The sequence below is a fragment of the Arachis stenosperma genome, unplaced genomic scaffold, assembly GCF_014773155.1.
Source record: "Arachis stenosperma cultivar V10309 unplaced genomic scaffold, arast.V10309.gnm1.PFL2 arast.V10309.gnm1.Scaffold_100071, whole genome shotgun sequence".
NCBI lineage: Eukaryota > Viridiplantae > Streptophyta > Magnoliopsida > Fabales > Fabaceae > Arachis > Arachis stenosperma.
The window spans coordinates 94,413-116,500 of NW_026651381.1; the positions used below are offsets into that span (position 1 = coordinate 94,413).

At 44.3% G+C, this 22,088-nt stretch overlaps 3 protein-coding genes and 2 non-coding genes across 5 annotated transcripts; 3 read left to right on the forward strand and 2 right to left on the reverse strand.

Annotated features, from left to right (window-relative positions):
• Nucleotides 1-7,485: 7,485 nt before the first annotated feature.
• Nucleotides 7,486-7,559, reverse strand: TRNAD-GUC (transfer RNA aspartic acid (anticodon GUC)). Its single transcript has one exon. It is a non-coding gene; the product is annotated as a tRNA-Asp (tRNA).
• A 5,586-nt stretch (nt 7,560-13,145) lies between these two features.
• On the reverse strand, nt 13,146-13,219 carry TRNAW-CCA (transfer RNA tryptophan (anticodon CCA)). Its single transcript has one exon. It is a non-coding gene; the product is annotated as a tRNA-Trp (tRNA).
• A 1,554-nt stretch (nt 13,220-14,773) lies between these two features.
• Nucleotides 14,774-17,541, forward strand: LOC130960103 (cytochrome c oxidase subunit 3). The gene has a single exon (XM_057885424.1). It carries the CDS (start codon nt 16,495-16,497, stop codon nt 17,290-17,292), a length of 798 nt encoding a protein of 265 aa, XP_057741407.1. The 5' UTR covers nt 14,774-16,494; the 3' UTR covers nt 17,293-17,541.
• A 1,291-nt stretch (nt 17,542-18,832) lies between these two features.
• Nucleotides 18,833-19,371, forward strand: LOC130960112 (NADH-ubiquinone oxidoreductase chain 3). Its single transcript, XM_057885433.1, has one exon. The coding sequence runs from the start codon at nt 18,931-18,933 to the stop codon at nt 19,369-19,371; it is 441 nt and encodes a 146-aa protein (XP_057741416.1). The 5' UTR covers nt 18,833-18,930.
• Nucleotides 19,372-19,419: 48 nt separating this feature from the next.
• LOC130960113 (ribosomal protein S12, mitochondrial) lies at nt 19,420-20,562 on the forward strand. Its single transcript, XM_057885434.1, has one exon. The coding sequence runs from the start codon at nt 19,420-19,422 to the stop codon at nt 19,795-19,797; it is 378 nt and encodes a 125-aa protein (XP_057741417.1). The 3' UTR covers nt 19,798-20,562.
• Nucleotides 20,563-22,088: the final 1,526 nt, after the last annotated feature.

Sequence of the window (22,088 nt, forward strand, 5' to 3'; positions counted from 1 at the left end):
GTACTGACTTCCATGTAGATCAGGCTAAGAGCCTATTCTTGCAACAGACGCGGCATAATTGCAAAAAGAGTGCCTTCCTTCCCTCACAACCTAGTCTGCTCGTGGTCATGGAAAACCCGTCTTTTTGGCATAACTGCCTCTAGCAGCCCCTTCTCTAAGACCTTGGTCAATAAGTTAGTTCCTTTTACTCATATTCATGTGCTGCGGATTCTCCCTTTTGCACCTAAGACCGTCTTTTCATTAACTCCTGGGCAATCAGGTTCGGTTTCTCCCGAAGAGCCTGCATTCCATGCTTCCGATTCAAGTCCTGAAAACCTTCGTGCTAACAAGCCATTCTCTTCCGAACTCTTCCGAAAGTGCCACGGTGGATTCTAGAACTGGGGTTATTCCGACAACAAGGGACTAAGGCAAACCTTACTTTCTTCTTATGATTCTGCTCGAACTGTCTTCTCTAAAGCGAAAGGTTATGATTTCGGATTCTTATACTTCAGCTAAATAAAGTTCTGTGACCTCTGTGTTGAAGGAAAAAGCGTTCTTGTACACTCATTCGCGCGATCGTTCATCTTTCATTTCCCATTTTTACAATTTTTTAAGAATGCACTAAATACGGAATCTCTAAACACTATTCTGGCCAAACCAAAGTAGTCTTCCTTCTAGTGAGTCCCACTTCCCTGGGATCTCCCCCTAAAAAACAAATATACCTAAAAGATCGAAAGATCTCCGGATCGGTTAAGGAAATTCTATTACCGGACGGAGAAAGCGGCGTTTGGATTAGAAAGGATGTCGCAAGATCAATTGTTTTTTCCTGCTGTCGGAAGATCGGTTGTTGAGGCCTGAAGGAAAATGCTGGATAGTGTACTTCCTGTAAAGACTGTAAAGAGAAGCCCGAACGAAACGGATGGCTATCAGGTGCAACTTCTAGAGGTTGCTTTTAACTGTAAGTCGAATATGGGTAGGAAATGACTAACTATTTACAGCGAGACAGAGTCAAAGAAGGATCGCTGTAAAACCACTTGTCTCTTATTTTGTAATGAGTAATTGCGTTAGTAGTCTATCTTCTGCTGCTAATATTCTTTCTAGTGTGTAGCTACGTCACTTGCTGGGCTTGCAGCTGTTTAAGAGGAGCAAGCGCACTAGGCCCTCTTATAAGGCCCGTAGCTTTGAGTAGTCCCGATCTATACTTTCATAATCAACTATACAAAGTCCCTTGAAATGGCTTCCTCCCCTGCTTCTCCTTCCGACTGGTTGACACTCACAGCTGAACACTACCACCTAGCGCACTAAGGCCCCTCAAACGGCTGGCTCAACTTAATCGATAACTAGAGGGTTGAATGAATTCTCGAAAGAGTGTCTGCGGGCTTAGATGAGAGTGGAGTTGAAGTAAGTTCGGCTGGCTCCTTCCTATAGAAAGATTAAGTCCCGCTCGTATATCCTATATATTTCTATTTCCGAAGCATTTAGCACTAAATAAGAGGGGTCCAGAAAGGATTGATTGCCGTGGGTGAGGTTGACCTTCTTTACTTTTGAGATACTCCGAGAGTTATCCGTCAACATACATAGTTGAAAAGTGTTCTTGCTTGGTCCCAATCTGGCTAGCTTTCAAAGCAAAGTGGTTGAGACCCTTGATCCTTTATCCTTTCTACTTGCGGATTGACAGAAAAGGCAACGAAAACAGTAACTGGCCTGCGGAACTAAAAGTCCAACAGCAGGGGAATACCTATAGAATGGAGAAGATTCTCCAACTTCATAGGCCTACCTTAGGATTGAAAGGAGATCCATGGCTGTAACAGACTCATAGATTGGCCCTTCCACCTTGAGAATTCCTCCTTGCTGGGTGGAATGGCGAAAGGAATGAGAAAGACTAGATAGATTACCTTGCTTGAGCTTGATGAGATTACTGAAAATGGAATGTTTCGGCTGGGTTGGCAGCGACCAGGGACCTTATTTCAAAATAGATCTCTATGGCTGCTGGATTCTCTTAGTCATAGTCAATGGATGCATGGGGAAAAGTTAGGTATATCGGCTTCAAATCTATATCAATGTGGGGAGATACCGAAAAGGTAAACCCCGATTGCAGCCTCCAGAGACAAGGTTTATTATAAAGTCAGCGAGTTCCTATTCTATTCTGGCTATATATCTGGTCTAGCTTTATTTCCTTCGCTTACCATACAAAGCAAGCATCCAGTCTATATTCGCATGGACGAAAGCACCTTTTTCTCCGACATGGACCAAGACCCCGTATTTTCCGATCAAGACAAAAAGCCCTTAACAAGGAAAAGAAAGCGCAGCTCATTCTCCTTAGTGTACAAGGAAGAAAGGAAGGGGAAGTTTGCCTGGTCGATCTATCTACTCCAGCTTTCATCGTAGTTTTCTGGGGAAGGGCGGACGAAGCCACTTTGACAAACAGGAACCAGCCAAGTCAACAAGGTGATGGGAAATTTCCAATTAGATCGATCTTCTTCTTTCTTTGTTATGGATAGAGGTTAGCTTTGCCAGCTGTAACCGATGCCACAAAGGTTGAAAACTGAGATTCCTTGATGCCGTTCACTTGACGTGAGGTCATTCCTTTCCACTAGCCTATACCCATCCTATGAGGAGCTTTGGATCAAATGGTGCCTAGCCGGAAGCCTGTCTGTCTGTACACACCTTATGACTCGAGTGTACCAAAAGAGATCGGATCCCGATTCAATACTTCCGAGATTTAGGGGTTGTTCTTCGCTGAGAGCTTCTTCACTCAATTACCAAGATTCAATCGACTTTCTTTTTCCGCTCGCTGCCCGATGCGTTCTTTATTAAAGCCCTGCTATACGTGCAAGGATAGGTGGAAGGCACACGCTTCTCTTTACGACGTAAAGGAAAATTTGCATTTTAGAATTCTATAAAAGTTCCTATGCTATGGCGTAAAGGAAAAGACTTTCTTCTCGGCTATTCCATCTATGGGTCATAGACTTTCTGGAGTCTCTTAAAGAGGGGATCGAAGCAAGGTCCAATCCCATTTATATATATTATTATAATACGATCATCTCACAGATGAAGAAGTGAGCAAGCCTTTCTCCAATGGATTCTAACAGCGCAGACTAGGCATCTTTATCTGATTTCTATTTCTATATTCTATATTAGTAAAGCCCCCTGTTTCAAGGCTAGGGCTTCCCCAGGAACATGGTTTAATTGCTATTTTAATTTAGCAGCATTGGCCGTAGAATCAAGGACGGTGACTGACCACTAGATCTGTCGATCGAGACCTTGGTCTTCCTGCAGTGCTATGGGCTTTTGACTCTCTCTCTCTATGGGCTTCGGGCTAACGCCCTAGATCCTCCACTAAATCCTCCAACGGTGAGTGTATGACTTTCTCTTAAGACTACAGATGTACGTAAAGTAGAGGTCCCTCAATTCCACTATCTCTGAATACTTTTCTGGGTGACCAAGACATAGACTAAGATTCCTTTGTATCCGGGCGCTTACCTCGCTTGTTAGGGATCGATGCTTCGCCTCATCCGTGCTCATTGGAAACCTTGACTCTTCAATAGATTCATCTTAACTTAAGAAAAGTGGTACTTTCTGTTTGCCTTCCCGTCTTTTCTCAGCGGATCAGCCACATAGTCCGAAGTCACTAACGTGACGGGAATGTAGCTATCTTTTGGTCAGGTTTTCCGGGGGTCGGTTCCTCTACTAGAATAGGTTCAGAACGCCTCACTTCCCCTTTTGGCGGAATTGCTTTCGGTGCTTATCTTCAATCATAAGATGGTCACCTGCCCTAAGCAACATCGGTTCACCATAGATATCTCGAGAACTTCTCTTCTTGACTAGGATAGCGCTCTTCCTTCTCAAAGATTTGCCTTTTTTTTCACTTCTCCCAGCGCAGCTCAAGAATCATTCAGGTATCTACTACTCCGGTACCTACTATTCTTTCCGAACCTGGGGCGGTTCTATAGCCTCTACCTATTGAGTTCCCTCTCCTGGGGTTCAAGAGTTGCTTTCAGAGCCCTTGATTGAGATCTCCGTCTCATCACGAACTCATAAAGACAGCGATCAACCTCTCTTTTCTATTCTTTGGCAGATTACTTGCTCCAGGAATGCTTGCTGTCAGCAGTTAAGGGACAAAGGGAAGGAGTGGGGGCTGTCAGAAGTGAAAGGACAAAGGGAAGGTGAGGAAGGTAATCCAACTACGGCACTAAGACTAATTCCGTCTATTTGGCGACTATTCCTACTGCTACTACTACGGCTACTGCAGTAAGGAAGGAATTCGGTTTCAAATGAGTGTAACGATTCGTTGAACTATGTGAAATGTCTAACTAGTCTATAATCTATACGAAAAGAAAAGTACAAGTCACTCCAGACGCTTTCTCATTAGCTCGTATTATAGTAGCATTTCGGATTGGAAACTCATCGTCATACTGGTTGGCCCCGGACGGAGATCTCTTTCTAGAGGATTTCGTAACAAAGGGCTCCTGAGGTGCTAGCCGCCCTCTCGGGCTACACTTATACAGCCAGGCCAAACATACTGTGATTCGCCTAGCTGGGTGATACCTTTTGGAATGGATCCCATCCAGACTGACTAGAATGCCACTGATTTATACATAGCCCACAATCTCTCTATCTTTAGATTTCGGGTATGCACCAGAGCGAGAAAGAGACTTAAATCCAACACCAGCTACAAGTACCGGTTAAGCAGATCGTTGTCAATCTGCCGGTACTTGATATGAATGGCCATTTCCCCACACCCATTAGATTAGGGTGATGAGCATGAGTCTTTCGCTGAGACTGGAGAGAAATCTCTAGTCAAGCTAAGGACTCTGAACCTCATACACTATTGTATGAGTCACGGAGCTATTTCCTCAATATGGCCTTTCGCTTCACTCAAGTAACTGCGTACCTTCATTTCGGAGCTAGCCATTCATGGAAAGGCCTATATAATAGAATGAAAAAGGCCTTACACGCATAGCTTAGAGTGACTTACCGTACCTTACATCCAAGAGGAATCGAACCTCTTCCAGTTTTGTGAAAAACCGGAATCCTTTGGATGTCCCCCTCCCATGCCCTCCTCCCTCCGCCGTTAGTTTTCGCTGATACGGTCGCGCAGCGCTAACATAAACAGATCAGTTACTACAGGCAAGAACAAATACGTAAAAAAAGCTAAGCCACGCTAAGTGGCCCTAAAGTTCTTTTATACTTTTTGGAAGTTCCCTGGCCGAGGGGCTCCAGGGAATTCATTCTCTAAGGCAAAGCTAAAGCAAGATAAGGTGTGGAAATGGGAGAACGCTCTCTCGCGACCCCTACTCTAACGAGTAACCTGAGATTACAATGTCATCCACATACAAAAAAATCTTTGACCAGCTGTAGAATGGCGATAGAAAACAGAGTGGTCAACTCCACATCTACGAAGACTAAAATCAATAATCACCTCACTGAATCTACCAAACCATGCCCGAGGAGATTGCTTCAAACCATATCAATCTTTCTTCAGACGAAAAACTAGTCCAGACTCCCTCGCCATGTCAGAATGCATTTTGAATGTCTAGCTGATGTCTTTCTCTCTAGGTGCCAGCTGTCCTCGTGTAGAGTTAGAGCCTAACGCGTAAGACTCAACTGCCGAGGATGCTCCCTCTTGCGAAGGATACAGTGCCCTCGTGTGAACCTAGAGACACCAACCTAGCTCACGCTAAGTTGATGCCGGCACTTGACTTTCAGCCCGGTATGACAGATTACACACTAAGTTCTCATCGTATCATCCCCTTTTATTGATGGGCGAACGACGGGGATTGAACCCGCGCGTGGTGGATTCACAATCCACTGCCTTGATCCACTTGGCTACATCCGCCCCTACCCCCGCACAGGTTTTAGTCTCTATCTACGATCAGATCTTTCTGAACTCCCCTATGACCGCTATCAAAGAGAAGCTTTTTCCTAGAGTATAGAAAAAAGTCTATTGATTGTTGTGTTTCAGAATTAGGGGAAACAAAGCTTCAACATATGAATATGCCTGGCAAAGCTTCAAACAAAGAGGTTGGGCTTTCATTGCTTTTACTTCACTTTACTTAAGATTAAAGATAGGGGCCGGGCTAGCAGCAAGCACCTTGTATAGGGCGTTAAGCACCTATCTTACTAAGAAAGGGGCAAGCCAAAACCTACTACTAAAAAGTGGCTGGCTTTTCATCAGCCGTTGCGCGCTAGCCTTTTTCCTTCCTAGTAAGGGGGCTGCTAGTTGTACCGCTCCGTGGGTAGAATGAACACCAAGCCAATCTTTACTTAAGTAAGTACAAGCCAGGTAATTTACTCTATCAAGAGGGTATGGAACTTCTCGGCGCACCTCTATCAATTCCTTCTTTGCCACATCTCTCTTAGCTTCTTTTTTATCGAGTTACCGTCGAAAAGAGAACAAGGCCTTCATGTCCACCCTATTAAATAGCAATTGATCTCAAAATCCCAGTAGAAGCAAAAGCCTAGCCTAGTATGAGAGTACTGGAAAAATCCAATTCTAGGATGCTTTGCAACTAAGTTTACATGGAAGAACCGCTACGACCCGTAAAAAGAAAGAAAAGAAATTCCCAAGGAAGGAGAATAGAGCCAAAGCGAAAGGAAGAGCCAGGACGCCTACACCAGGCCACTGGGATTGAAGCGAGAAAAGCCAGCGGATGAGAGGCAGACCATCCAAAGTGATTGTAGTTTGCCAACAAGGCTCTGTTTTTTTATTATGGAACGAAGGAGGTGAAGCTATTAGACCAAAGCACACGGTGTCACACAGGAAGGAAATGGGATGACTGATTGATGGATAGGTGATACTCCTGAATACAACTTGGTACTCCCTCTTTCTCTATGGATCGAGCATATCAGGTGCCGCTCTACCGCACCAATGCAGGTTATGAAATAATAGGTGTTCCCCCGGTGTCTTTCTAGAATCTTCGTGTAATCAAAGTCTTACATCGGATATGCGAGTTTATTCCATTCTATAAACAGTTGAGTTGATATGCGACTAATTCTTGCTCTAATAGACTAAGCTAAGAGAATAAGCAAAGGTACCTTAAGCGATAGCGAAATGGCGATAGGCCTGCGTTCCTATTTCCTCGCTCTACGACTACAACTGAAGGAAAGAAGGCTTAGACTTGCTGAGCTGAACCCGATTCTAAACTTTTTCATTTTATGGGAGCGAGTGGAGTAGTAGAAAGGAGTGGAAGGTCTGAAGTTCGTTCGGCTTGCCTACATAGAGGCTTCAGCTAAACTGAGACCAGAGAAAGCTCCATCTAATCTAGTTCTATAAGTTGTCAGTATCCGGATGTGATAATGTCTGACCGGCATGCTGAGCCCTTCATAGCATAAGACCCACAATCCATTTATCCAAATTCCACGCTATGGCCAAGCGACTCTCATTTCTAACTTAGAGCGAGACTACAAAAATTGATAAAAAATAGGGATGGCTAAACCCTATATATATTCCCCCTTTTAACAGAAAATGGAGAGATGAATTGATCGATGAATCGGATCCTAGGTCGGGACTGACGGGGCTCGAACCCGCAGCTTCCGCCTTGACAGGGCGGTGCTCTGACCGATTGAACTACAATCCCAGGAAAAGAATTTGAATTAGGTGTACCGCCTACAAATTCTTATTTATATATCTATTTTTCTTCATTATTCATATTTTATGTCCTAGGACATAGATATTCTAGATACCCATTATGAATCGCCCGCCAAAGTCTTCCTACTTCTCCAATGTTCCAATCAGATCCGAAGAGAAATCAATCAAAAGTCAGTGGACCTGAATTGAATCATGACTATATAAGCTATTCTGATATTCAGATTCGATATAGATGAAATCGTGGAAGCGGACCTTTGATTTCCTTGGACCACGTAAGAATTCGTCGTCCGATTGAATCTTCTTGTTCCTGAATGCTTCATAGGAATCCATCGCTATTCCTTTCTTCCCCCAACCATTAAAGGAAAGGCTCATTCCGAGTCACAAGAGCCATTTCTCTTTTTTTTTCGTTATGGTAATGCAATGCAAGAGGTCTCGGAAATCGGGTTGTTTCTGATGATGAAAACCCGATATTTTATGGTAGGTAATGTAAGAAGACGACAGTAGGTATCTGATGGTAAGTAAGATACCTGCGGTCGGTATATCTTTGAAAGCTCAGACGGAGAGAATAAACGGACTCCTCGAGGGCTACTTAAGGCACTTAAGTGCAAACCAACCAGAAGGACTGGAGCTGTTGGATGTTGCTCAGTGCTGCTATAAATTAACAACCAAAAAGCTCTGCGTCAAACTTCAGCCCCTTCGAGTTGGCCACGGGGCAACAGCCTCTGACGCCCCACACCATTGCGGCAGGAGGAGGCTTGCCCATCAGCCTACTTTGCCAAGACGCGGCAGGAGCGCTACGACCTAGCCCAAACCCACTTTAACTAAAGGCTTGGCCCGGTCTGAAGGAAGAAGAAAGTAGACCTTGTAGAGAAGCGGATAGGAGAGGTAGCCTATAGACTCAAGCGATCAGCCTTTCATTCCTTAGGGAAAACTCACCCCGTATGACTAAGGGGAATCTTTCTGTCTGGAAACCCGCATGTAGGGGAGAATGTACGAGAACAATGACTTATTCAATGCCTGAAGTTGGAGAAACTTCCAAATTAAAGTAAGCAGTAGACGCAACAAGATAAAGAGGCTCTAGTCACAGCTAAAAGTCGATAGGATTGGAGTGGTAACTAAGAAAGCTGTGCCAAAGTCCCCTAGAGAAGAAAGAGACGAAGCAAAAAGAGAAAAAAAATGGCTCCTCCTCATTTTTAATAAGAAAACCAAAAAAGCAAAAGAAGAAAGAAAAGAATTTCCTAGTTCTTTGACCCTGAATGGGAATTGTTTGACGACTTGATGAAGATGTGCTTGTGGTCGAAATTCTTCCACCATGGAAGATGTACTTTGATGGTGCTGCTCATCAAGATGGAGCTGGAGTCCTCTTTCTTACTTCTGAAGGAGAAGTGCTGCCGCACTCCTTCACCTTGTCGAAACCTTGTTCCAATAATCTCGCAGAGTACCCAAGCCCTCATACTTGACTTGAGATGGCTGTGGATTTGAAAGAGTTGCAACTCTTATGGAGATTTGAAATTGGTGATCAATCAACTCCTTGGTAATTATTCAGTTAAAAAGCCTGACCTGAATTGATTCCATACTATAATTACGCAAACAAAAAGGCTTATTGGGTGGCTTGGTGATGTGACCATAGAGCATGTCCCAAGAAAAAAAATAGACAAGCAGATGCCCTTGCAAGACGCTCAAGATCTATAGCTGCTTGGCTTGGTTGGATTGCTTTGAATAGAGATGCTTTCTCTGGTTCACTGAGGTAGTTAGACTAGCTGGAACGTAGCGAAGGTTCAGTTGCTCTTCCAGGGAAGAAGGACGCAAAAAGCCAAATGTTACAGGGGCTTGGGATGCCTCACCGTTCAGGAACAGGATGAGGCGGTAGCACTTGGCGTGAGTGCGCAATAAACCTACCCATTGGATAATCAAAGTTGAGTGTACGCTTTCGGTTAAGTGAAGGGATAGACCGAAGCAGCTCACTAACGAAATTTCAGATCAGGGAATGTTACCCGAAGCATATCTCGTTGGATGGATGTCATTGCCGCGAAGTGAGCTTTTATGGGACTTTCACAAAGCGGACTACTTTAAGTAGTATATGCCTTCCCAGGGAAAAGCGGTATAACATCCTGATCTCAAAGGAGAGCCTTGCTTTTTCTGTGCTGAGTCTATAAGCAAAGAGGGGGTGCCCAGTACACTTGAAATGCGTCCCAAGGTCGCCAATGACCAGTACTGCAACTGAAAGCCAGGGTATCTTACCCTAAAAGGAAATGAATATTGTGTACGCTGGAGCTGAAACAAGAGCTTTCACGGGTGACCTATGACTTGTTCCCAGAAACCTGCCCTAGAAAATCTTTATTCGACCGATGCAACGAAGCAGGTCAAGGACCGAGGTAGTCTTTTCCAAGAGGGTTGGAATCGGTTCTCTAAGAGTGGGAGACCCCTTCTTGACTTACGGCTCTAAGGTAATCTCTCTTCACTCTTTCTTTCCCCGGAACCCATGCTCTAGGGGGTTTCCCTATTTCCCTTCTCTGGATAGGGGTCACATCTATCGGAAATTCCAGTTCATTTCAATAGTAAGGCCCCGGTTCAACTGAGTCTGAAAACTGAGATTTCACGCATCTTTCTTTAGACACTTGGGGATTCTCGACTGGTCTTGAAGAACCTTATTTGATTCTTCCCCGGGGCTGTGCCCAAACTCCTCTTTCTCTTCTCTAACTAGTCAAGACCCGTCCATAGTCCCTACTCTTCAGTGTCAAAAAGACAATTTTCATACGGAAAGAAGCCATCCTATACCCCTATCTCACGATTTATTTAAAGCCTTTCATTCACCTAGTAGGGATAAGGCCTTCTCTTACGAAATCTCAATTCAGCTATCCTGATTGAAAGCTATCGCTAACCGAATAGAGCGACTCGAGGTCAAGCTTTCTCCTTTCTTCTTTCTTCTATAGTTTCCCACAACGCACTTGCCCCCTTACAGAGATGAATTGATCGATCAGATGAAGCAAAGCATCCTGTTTAAGCATTTCATTCTTACCCCCCAGATCTCAGGTAATAGAATCTCACGATTAGAATGAGTTCTTGGTGATTGGTAAAGGCATGAAGAGTTCCAACAACAAGAGAAAAGGAAGCTACCTACATATCCTCTCTTCTCGAAGGGACCAGGCTAATATAATAGAAGAAGGGCAAGTCTTTGTGGGCTTGAAGGCCCTTATGTTTTTGGCGAGGGGCAAAGTGGTAGAAGAGCCAAAGGTTAGGCCAAGTCATGTCTAGTGGGAAGAAGGCCTAGGCTAGTGTCGTCGAAGAGGCTCGACGGGAGCGGGCTCGTGATCGTGTGGATCGCCTTCTTACACAACTGAAGGGACAGATTTCGAGCCCTTCTCTGGGTTGCTTAGGTTTTTTCACCTTTGATCCTCTCTGTAGCTACGCAGAGAGGTATGCCTTGTCATAAATGTCACTCATAGTAGTGCGCGAAAGAAAAGACTAAGTAAAGGCAAAGAAGCTAGCTGGACTGTTTGCCCCAATCTTCTCCCCCTTCTCACTTAAAGAGCTACTATGCTTTTCAATTGAGTGGCATTTCGCTCTGTGCCGATTAGTCACTCTGATCGCTTATCCATGAGCAGGCGCTTTCATATAACTAATCCCTGGAGTTGGTTTGCTTTATTTATGTGAGGAGTCTCAGAAAGCTCCTATTCTTCCTAAGCCCTCTTTTCTACATACATTCCTGGGGTTGTTGGTTGCTTGGTTTGCTTAACAGCGGTTCGTTCCAAATCTCTATCGTCAAATAACATATCTAAGGTAGAAGCCGCTCTGACGATGTTCTCTTGTCCCTGATCTGCTCTGGGAACTGATGAGTCAAAGCAGCCAATTAAGTCTCCCAAATCCCATAGTTCAATCTATCGGACAAGCCTAAGTCAGGAAGACTGTCTATTGGCTAAGCCCTTAGGTCGGGAAGTTAGGAAGAAAGAGTTGCAAGCAGCTAATCGAACCGAAGGCAGAAAGAAAAGACTAGAGAATGAGCTGCCTAATCCTGCCTCTTCAAATTCACTGATCTGCAAAAGTCCCTTGGATTCACTTCCCAGATATGCACCGGAAGCCAGGATTGAAGAAAAGCAAGATCGGGCAATTTCATCTCCAGCTGAAGCGATCTCCTCAGATTAACTTGAAACCCTAGACTTTATCTTTAGGTGCAAGCCCTTCATCATCTAAGGTAGCCCCCTTACCCGAAGTTACTTATTAGGGATCTGAGATCAAAAGAAACTTAAGTCATAGTCCAACAGAATCCTAGGCTGCTTAGTTCCATATCCCTTTAATCTCATCCCCAAATGCTAGGAGAGGAAAGTATACGCATAGCTTGGCTTCCTCTCGATCTCTTCTTGCTTGTTCTTACACGCCCGGGAAGAATGGCTAGTCAGTCTGAAATGTGCCTTCCTTGAAGAGGCAAAAGAGCAAGCATCCTCTCATTCTAAAGACTTTAATACAGCGGAGGCAAATGCCTTATCATCAACTACAGGTGAGGCCGAAAGCCTGATCTTCTATTCCCTCTCTGATCTGGGATGAAGATCCTCCACAGTCGAAGTTGGACCTGACATTGGGAGTTTCCATAGCATAGGTTGTGGTTGTAGCCCGTCAGCAGGAATAGCGGCCTTTCTGCTGCTAGGTCTAGTCGGCAATTCAGCAGCTAGGCTGAGGGACACGAACGCATTAAGAAAGCAAGTGAACTCCCTCTAAGCAGTACAGGTCCTTCTTTCGTTTCCGCTGCGAGGTCTTTCACCCCACGCCAACCAAAAAGGCAGGTTCATCAACCCCGCGAGGGTAATTATTTCGCTTCTAGAGCGCTCAGCCCTGTGTCAGAAAGAGATTGAGGGCTAAGAAAATGAGTGAAATCCGTTTTTGCATAGCTTGCATTCTCTTTATTCGCCAATGAACACTTTCGTCTGTAACGTGCATTTTTTGCTTTATTTAATTTAATGGATCTCGAACTTGAGTGAAAGCCAATGCGTTTTCCGAAAGGGGGTCTTGAAAAAAAAAGGCCTACCCCTTTTACGCAAGGGCAGGAGATGTTGAAGTTGCGCATGAAGTAGTCTCTATCTCCCGGTCGGAGACAGGGGATGGATGTCGCTAGGCTAGGTCAACTCTATCATTGGTTTAATTATCCCTATTTCGATCACTAGATCAAGATATGTGAAACTACTATCCCGATGCAGCGAAGCTAGGTGGTGCTATTATGGCGGGGGAAGGGTCTACTTCTGCTCCGAATGCTTTTGGTGGCAGGTCTTTCTATTACCGATATGGACCTCACTAGCGGGTCTCATTCTGTACCTAGGTAAACGATCTATCTAACTAAGGTCAGTATATGAATCTGCTGCGTCTTTTTTTTATCTCTGGTGTTGGATCACCTACTCACTACTGCGCTGCGACAAGGACTGGAACTGCCTCCGCTTTTGGACCTTTGATTAATTAACATCTCTTTTGTTTATTGACCTCCTATTTCTTTTCTTTGTTTTAACCCTAATCCACAGGAGGTCAAATTCAGACTTTAGACTGCTGTTCAATTATTTCATTGTCATTCTCGATCTAACAAGAATGGAATCACGCTCTGTAGGATTTGAACCTACGACATCGGGTTTTGGAGACCCGCGTTCTACCGAACTGAACTAAGAGCGCTTTTCATTTTAATAATAATAATCCATTTTATGTGACCCCAATACATCTTGCATGCATAAGATAATTCTATAATAAAGAAGCCCTTGGCATAGAAGCTGTGAAAGAATAGGCTGCTGGAGGAAGAACCGCCCAAAAGCGGGAGAGAAGCGGAACGGGCAAGTCAGCCAGAGCTACTTTGAGGGAAGCCAGCTCCTCATCTGACTTTGAAGGCTTGAGCTTGAGTGGGTCGAGGAATGGCATGGTCTCCGGGAGAAAGAAAGCCAAAGGAGCGAAAGGCACACCATCCTAGGTAAGCAGCATCTTTGAAGCGGCATCTCACTCAATATACGCAATTCTCATATCTGTCTTTTCCGGCCGATTCCATGCCACTCTACTTTGGACCCTCTTGCAGGAGCTCGGACTGAGTCTAGTTTAGGTCCATCCGAGGGTTTGGACGTCACTTCTTCACTTTTCTGCTTTTTGGATGGGTGCTCTCCCCCGAGTGAAGGCATAAGCCGTAGACAGTCACTAGTTTGATCGCTATGCCATTCTCGGCAACGATGTGGTGATAGCTGATCGACGAGTTGCTTCGGTCTACCTTGTTGAATCATCTACATTGATTGAGGACTCGATGTCAGAATGCATTCTTCCCTGTTGTAGAAGTTTTCATCTAGTTCCTGTAGCTAGTCGTAGATGCATATTCTAGTATACAGATCGGCTATGCGAAATAGTTCCTGCTAACTTGCGAAGATAGGGAGCACTACCTTAGTCGCTTAACGGGGAGCTAGCCCTACAAGAGATAGATCTGAAACTTACTATATCCGAAAAGCAGATCCGATCCATGCCAACATAAAGACCATACCTTCCATAAACCTTCATGTGAAAGACGGCAGGTCCAGTCTCATCCCATTCCCAAGCGAACAACGCCATTCATCTCTCAAGTTCTCAGATCCGGTTTGCTGCTCGCTCAACAAATCAATCTCCTCAACTTCTGCCTACTACGCTACGATCAGCAGTAGCCGACTTGTTTACTTAGGGCGCCCCTACCCTATAGAGTCCGTCCGTTTGGCAGCAAAACATAGCGAGTGGAGTAAGTAGGATGAGGCGGCCGGAAGAGACTGAGCCCGGACGAAGCCAATCACATTGAGTTGTAGATTGACATAGTTAACCTTCAGTGCACTTCAAATAGAAAGTCAGAGTTGAAGCTGAGCGTTCACCTTAGCGGCACCTCTGACCTCAGATGCATGTGTTAAGCATATAACTAGCGAGCTAACCATACTTCGGATATCGCCCCTATTCGATAAGGCAAGGCCAGTCGCTGGATTAATACTAAAAAACGGACCATTCCTTATCAGCTAACTTTTGGCTAAGGGACTGCCGGAAAGGATAAAGTCAACCCATGCGCCAATCGCCCCCATCTTACTTCTCCGAGTTCGTTATATTAATATTTATATATAGAAAGTTGCCGGGTTTTCACAATGAATAGGAGGGGGGGCGGGCGATTCATCTTTGAGCTATTTTGCTTGGCCACTGCCACTAAAGAAATAGTCTTTTTTCGTTTTTACCAAGATAATGAGCTAGCCACAAAAGCTATCACTGAAAGAAGCCGCAGCTGGCTTAAAAAAAAAGCCTTTTCGTTGTCACCACTAACCTCGATCGATTGGAGCATCGGGTGACTGGATAGCCCAATGAAATCTAGAGGGTGCATCAGAGAAGATGTATCAATCATGAATAGACCAGTCGAAAAACCTCTTCCAGTGCATTCTACCGACGCTGGGGGACTGATTTATGCTGTCCATGTTGTCAGCCCATTTATTGCTGCTCCTCGATCAGTTCATTGGGCTTCTTCGGCTAAGAAGATTTTCAATCAAATACGTTGTAGCTGACGAAAACACGGACCTATCTCCGGCTTACTCTCCTGATCACCGAAAGATGGACGAGGGCTTCTCTTACCTCAAAAACCCCTTTCCGTAGGTAAGGATCAACAGGATTGGTTGGGTAACTGGAAGCTGACTGATCAGCTCGAAAGAAGCCCGCAACGAATTCAGAATGATTAGGAAGGGCCGGACCTCTCTTGACCGAAGGCCTGACTTCTCTTCTCGAGCTCATGGACTTTGTTCATGGGGGGGCACTGAGCAAATCGACTACACGGAACAATCAAGCCCGAATTCCCCTAGATGGAAGAAGAATGTGGACAGATGGAACCAAAGAGGTCCCTGCTTAGCGCAGGCTACTTTTGAGCCCTAGATCAAGAATAAGGTGTCCCCTACACCGGACCGGAATCTCCATCCCGATTAGGAACCACAATAGTGATTCTCAATGGCTGGTTGTCTTTCAGAACCTGCTTCTGTGCTGACCAAGAAGCAGAACCAAAGCGAGCAGGCAGGACCAGTACCCTTAGTTGTTCTATACCTTGCAGGAGAAAGGAAAAAGTAGCCATTCGGGTATGAAGTTGCTTGCACATTGCCCCCCAACTCACACAGCTAGGTTTCGAGAGGGCTCTATCGATCTCCGGAACAGGGGAAGAAAGGGAGGAAGTGGGTGGTATCGTATATAAGATTAAGGACGCTTTTCGAAGTAATGTGACCGAAATATCGTAAGAGAAGAAAGAATTGAAAAGAGCCTATTCAGTTAGTCAGAAAGCTAGATCAAGAAAGCTGCGCCCAATAGAGCAACGCCTTGAGTAGACCGATAAGGTCTCGCGAAGCCGGTCACCGTACGCCTACGATCCTATCTGACTATTGAGGAGTTTGATCTTCTATCTTTTGTTCAATTGTGCGTGCTTTGCTTAACACATGCAATCGAAAGAATGTTCGATCATCAAACTTAGACTCAATGAAAGCTGCCGTTCACGTCAGGGTCCGAAGGAGATGTAGTCACTTTGAGTCTTTCTTCTAGATTGGGTTGGTGGTTAGTAAGGAAAGCCGGGTGTGGTGATCCGATCAACGAAAATCCATCCAGAAATGACATAGTAAGAATCGCACTAATCCGCGACCAGCAAGTTTTCCGAAACCAAACTGAATAGAATTGTGACTTTCAAAAAATGCTTGCTGAAAATCAAAGAAAGAAGGTCCATTTTCCCACGTAGTTCGTCGGTCAAACCTACGATTCTCTTCTTAATAGAGAGATCTTTTTCTAGTTAGACTTCTATCAATGCAATGAAAGAACCATCCCTTCCTATTTCTTTGTCCAGTCAGATAGAAATCTATAGATATATACCCAAAAGAGCCCTTCTTTACCACTTTAGGGGGTGGGGGTGAAGGGGGGGTTTACATACAACCGAGGCAAAGTGGTTTATGATTGAATCTCAGAGGCATTCTTATCATTTGGTAGATCCAAGTCCATGGCCGATTTCGGGTTCACTCGGAGCTTTGGCAACCACCGTAGGAGGTGTGATGTACATGCACTCATTTCAAGGGGGTGCAACACTTCTAAGTTTGGGCCTTCTATTTATCCTATATACCATGTTTGTATGGTGGCGCGATGTTCTACGTGAATCCACGTTGGAAGGACATCATACCAAAGTCGTACAATTAGGACCTCGATATGGTTCTATTCCGTTCATCGTATCGGAGGTTATGTTCCTTTTTGCTTTTTTTCGGGCTTCTTCTCATTCTTCTTTGGCACCTACGGTAGAGATCGGAGGTATTTGGCCCCCAAAAGGGATTGAGGTTTTAGATCCTCGGGAAATCCCCTTTCTTAATACCCCTATTCTCCTTTCATCCGGAGCAGCCGTAACTTGGGCTCATCATGCTATACTCGCGGGGAAGGAAAAACGAGCAGTTTACGCTTTAGTAGCTACCGTTTCACTGGCTCTAGTATTCACTGGCTTTCAAGGAATGGAATATTATCAAGCACCCTTCACTATTTCAGATAGTATTTATGGTTCTACCTTTTTCTTAGCAACTGGCTTTCATGGTTTTCATGTGATTATAGGTACTCTTTTCTTGATCATATGTGGTATTCGCCAATATCTTGGTCATCTGACCAAGGAGCATCACGTTGGCTTTGAAGCAGCTGCATGGTACTGGCATTTTGTAGACGTGGTTCGGTTATTCCTATTTGTCTCTATCTATTGGTGGGGAGGTATATGAGGGAACGAAACAGTGGATTGAGGAATGAAAGCTCGAAGACAAAGAGAACCCCAAAGAATTACTGCAGCTTTACCACTCCCTAATATACTCAATCTTCCACTTTCCTACCAAATCTCTCTTTATTCTGGCACATAAATGAAGGGATCGAAGATACTTTGGCGGATTATGTTCACCAAGAAATGACCCGAAATTGGATCTTGGTCTATTTGATATTGTTCTTTTTTTTCGATAAAAAATATGTTTTCTTGTCTCTCGTTTCTGAAGAATAAAATCGAAGAACCTAATGGATCTAACTTGAATTAGAATTCCGCTATGTGACTAGAGAAAAAGAAAATGCCAGTTAATGATGTCACACGAAAATAGAAAGCCAGGCAGGACAGTAACTGACCCGCCTTCTATCCTCGTGTGTGATAGGGCAGCCGAGAAGCTTCTGTGCTGTCCGGTGCTTACCAAAGCGCATACTCTACAAACCCGCTACTGGACTATTCTATTACTATTTATACTATGGATTGATGGTTCTCCGCTTACGAGAGAATGGCTTTGCGTATAATGTATAATATTAAAATCTAGTAAGAGTTGAAATGGAATAGTGAGTTGCAGGGTATTCTCCAACAGTAAGAGCATATTCTAATTCAATTGCACTAACAGCGGGAGCTGCTGCCTAGTAAAGGGACTGGATTGGAAAGGTTTTTTGTTCTTTGATCCATTCCCTTGCGCTTGAACTAAGGGGATTGATGTCACTAGGCTTAATGGAATAGGTTCCAAAGGCTATCTAGAGTCGAGTAAGTCCTAAAGGATATCGCATAGCAAGCCTCCCTTGAAGGTTACGATCCTATTTCTGAGGGAATGATTTTTGCACAAGAAAGTAATACAGAAGACATCTTAGGAAGGGCGGCTATGTAGCAGTATTTTTCCTTTCTTACTGCAATCAGAAGTGGGACTATTTCTCGAAGGAGATGGGGGACGTCTCATCCGAGGGAATCAAACTCCCCTTGGGAGTCCTTTCCATCGGTCCCTTATGACCCGCCACCCTTACCAGCAGGCTCAGTTCCGTCTGTCCCGTCGTTACCATCCATTGGCAGTGATTATGAGGTGGAGCAGCCGGCTCCCATACAAGCACCAGTGGATGACACGATGGAAGCTGACAATAAACCCCATGGTTATTGGGCTATTCGCCGAATAATCATGGATTACTTGAAATCCGATATGGACACGCTCTTTGACCGACCCCCTTCTTACAGTAAATATCGTCGGGTCTTCGAGCTGGTAGTTGGACCCAATTGGAAGAGTAAAGCTAGACTCGTTGAGGTATTGGCGGATATAGCCAACAACCCGGCAAATAATCCTGTAAAAGAAAGGTCGCGTCAAATAATGAACGACATCTTCGAGCGGCAAATCAAGGAACGAGATCTTGACAGCTATGAATTTGAAGAATGATAATGTGGGATTTGTTGTCTTTGGTAGTTATTTTTTAGTTCACGGCATATATTTGGGTATCCCCGGGATTCGGGACCCACCCATGAAGTCATCGGGGAGCTAAATCATTCATTTCGTTTTTATGTCTTATACCGTTGCAGCTAAAATAACGCAGGGAATCAATAGGCCAGCCCCGACTCCCGGTGTTCGAACAAGTCATTAATGGTCGGCTTCATTGGTACCCTTTTCTTTTTTCGGTATGCCGCTCCGCGAGCAAGGAGCGAAAGAACCAAGTGGGCTGTGGTCATGTCAGAATTTGCACCTATTTGTATCTCTTTAGTGATCAGTCTGCTAGTTTCTTTGATCCCACTCGGTGTTCCTTTTCCCTTTGCTTCCAATAGTTGGACCTATCCAGAAAAATTGTCGGCCTACGAATGTGGTTTCGATCCTTTCGGTGATGCCAGAAGTCGTTTCGATATACGATTTTATCTTGTTTCAATTTTATTTATTATTCCTGATCCGGAAGTCACCTTTTCCTTTCCTTGGGCAGTACCTCCCAACAAGATTGATCCGTTTGGATCTTGGTCTATGATGGCCTTTTTATTGATTTTGACGATTGGATCTCTCTATGAATGGAAAAGGGGTGCTTCGGATCGGGAGTAATCACTAGTGATAGGGCAAAAATAGGGAGGAAGGACAAAGGAAAGAGCGATGCCTACATTAAATCAATTGATTCGTCATGGTAGAGAAGAAAAACGGCGCACGGACCGTACTAGAGCTTCGGATCAATGTCCCCAGAAGCAAGGAGTACGCCCGCGTGTTTCAACGAGAACACCGAAAAAACCTAATTCAGCTCCACGTAAGATAGCCAAAGTACGATTGAGCAATCGACATGATATATTTGCTCACATTCCGGGCGAAGGTCATAATTCGCAGGAACATTCTATGGTCTTAATAAGAGGAGGTAGAGTGAAAGATTTGCCAGGTGTGAAATCCCATTGTATTCGAGGAGTAAAGGATTTGTTGGGAATTCCGGATCGAAGAAGAGGCAGATCCAAATATGGTGCAGAAAAACCCAAATCGATATGAATGGAGGATGCCTCTGGAACTTCTTTTTCTCAGTCAGGAGAGGTACGAAGTCACTCGCCCCTATTCGATAAGTAAAGGAGAGGGAACAACCACAACGTTATGCCCTAAAATTGAAACGGAGCCCTTCCGAATGACCTATAATGGAGTCTAATACACTAGACAAGAAAGGGAGAAACCGGGCCGACGAAAGAATACCGCCCGTCCGATTTCTTCGTCCGGTTTTATTTTACTTTTTACAGATATTTTGTTTCTAAGTTTCCGGACTTGCCCTTCGCACGATTCTCTCAAAAAATGCTTGTTCCAATCGGAACTGCATGAAAAGTAAAAAAAAAGGTTCTCTTATTTCTAGAGAATTCCTGTTGTATGGATGAAGGAGTTCAATTGGAAATTCTTAAGCATAGATAACATATGGGGATGGGAAGGTGGTTTCTTGTTTGGGAATCTTATCGTTAATATGGATTCCCCATAGTCTCGGTGTCTGAGGATTTAGAGGATCCTATATATAAGCACGATATGATTTCTTCATTATAGATTTCGATATTTTTCGATAAAAAGATGGATAGGATTTCTTACTTCCACTTCCTATAGGACATGAGGGCTTCAAGCCTATGCTAAGAGAGTAAGGTTCCTGTCTCGATCCTCTTTCTTCTTTTGCTTTCCCTGCAAAACTCTTCTCGGAAATTGATTGCTTTAAACTAAACAATAAAGAAATTCTCTTCCCTTAACTTAATAGGGGCAACTCCTACTTAAAAAAAGATCTATTACTTGAAACTTGTTTTACTATTTTTTGTGGTAGTTGTCTGGACGTGGCCTTTCTTTCATTCCTTAGGTTAGGGAGTGAGAAGGAGGGCTAAGGGGAAAAGGGTGGCCCCCCCTACTTCCCCGATTGGAGAAAAGCAGTGCGGTTGTGTTTGCCTTTATACTTTACTTGGCAAGCGAAGGAAATGGCTGATTAACCCCCTCCTCACTAGGCTTCTTGAGTTAAGTTCTTTAGTGGACTTCTCCCGTTAGCTCAAAGTCAATCGAAGATAAAATGGAAAGGTTTCATCTCGTTCCCCCTAATGGGTCTACTTGGACTACTTGTTCGTCCTGTATTCAGAAAAGAAAGCGGAGAATAGGATTCCACTGATGCGATATGACGAACTGGACGACCCACGTCATTTGAATCAAGGCAAGGCAGGCCTAACAGAAAAGGGAATAAGGGGCGTATTAGACTTGAGAGAGCAGATAGGCGCGTAGCCCTGAACCAATCAACCTGCTTCGACCTATAGAGCTGAACCCAACTAAGCGCTTTGAATTAAAAGTTTCTTTTAAACAAAGCAATCCTCGGATCCCGATGGCATGGTGAGCAAGCTGTAACGAATCGGAAACCGCCAATATTTATTCCGCATTCATTGATCTGGAACCAAGGTACATGAGAGATATCGGGCTAAACATGCTGTCTTTTTTCCCTTGGAACTGGCTAGCTTGTTGAAGACATTATAGATAGAATAGATAGAAGCTCGGGGTAGAAAGAAAACCTGAGATCATGTTCTCCCTTGATCAATTCCCTTTAGCTTAGGGCGGGAATCTGAAGATGACCTGACTTTCCCCTCCCCCCATTCCTTGTCACCTGCCAGTCATGTAGATAAAGTTCTTTGTTCTACTGTCTTTAAAAAGAGGAATCAATTCTTTTCTTGATTCCCATTTATATGTAGTAAGAAAAATGGAGACTGGGGCAAATCCATATCGCCGAATCACGTAAAAAGAAGATGTTATCAAGCTCCTAACTCCTAAACTTTATGTGAAGTGGAAGTGGCTATCGAACCTGAATCTCTTGAGAAAGCAGCTGAACTCGGATCCTCAGTCTTGCTTGGGTTGCTGGTTGATGTAATAGAATAGAGGTTAAGGGTTCATACTTGTCTCCCGATTCCATGGGGCTGGGTCAAGACCATTAGTACAATACCCGTCTTTCTCTCTCGCATCCAGACTCTTCCATGAACCCGAGGAGATACGGTGCGAAAGAATGAAGGATCCCCTTTTCTGGCTAAGAAAGGATTGGATCCCTTTTGTTTGATTAGATCTCAATCACTTAGATAATAGAGTAGAGTGTCTCACGCCTCTCTTCCAATGCCAATCCTCCGCCGATAGGATGGTTTTGATTGGCTTGAGGCTAATCTATCGCCAAATTAAGCCGACCGGCTAATTCTGGGCTAGCCATTTCCGCTGATCTTCCTTATTCCTATGGGCTGGTTGCTTCTTAGTGAAGGTGGGCTGGAAGTCAAAGCAAAGAAAGAAGCCACTACTCGGGT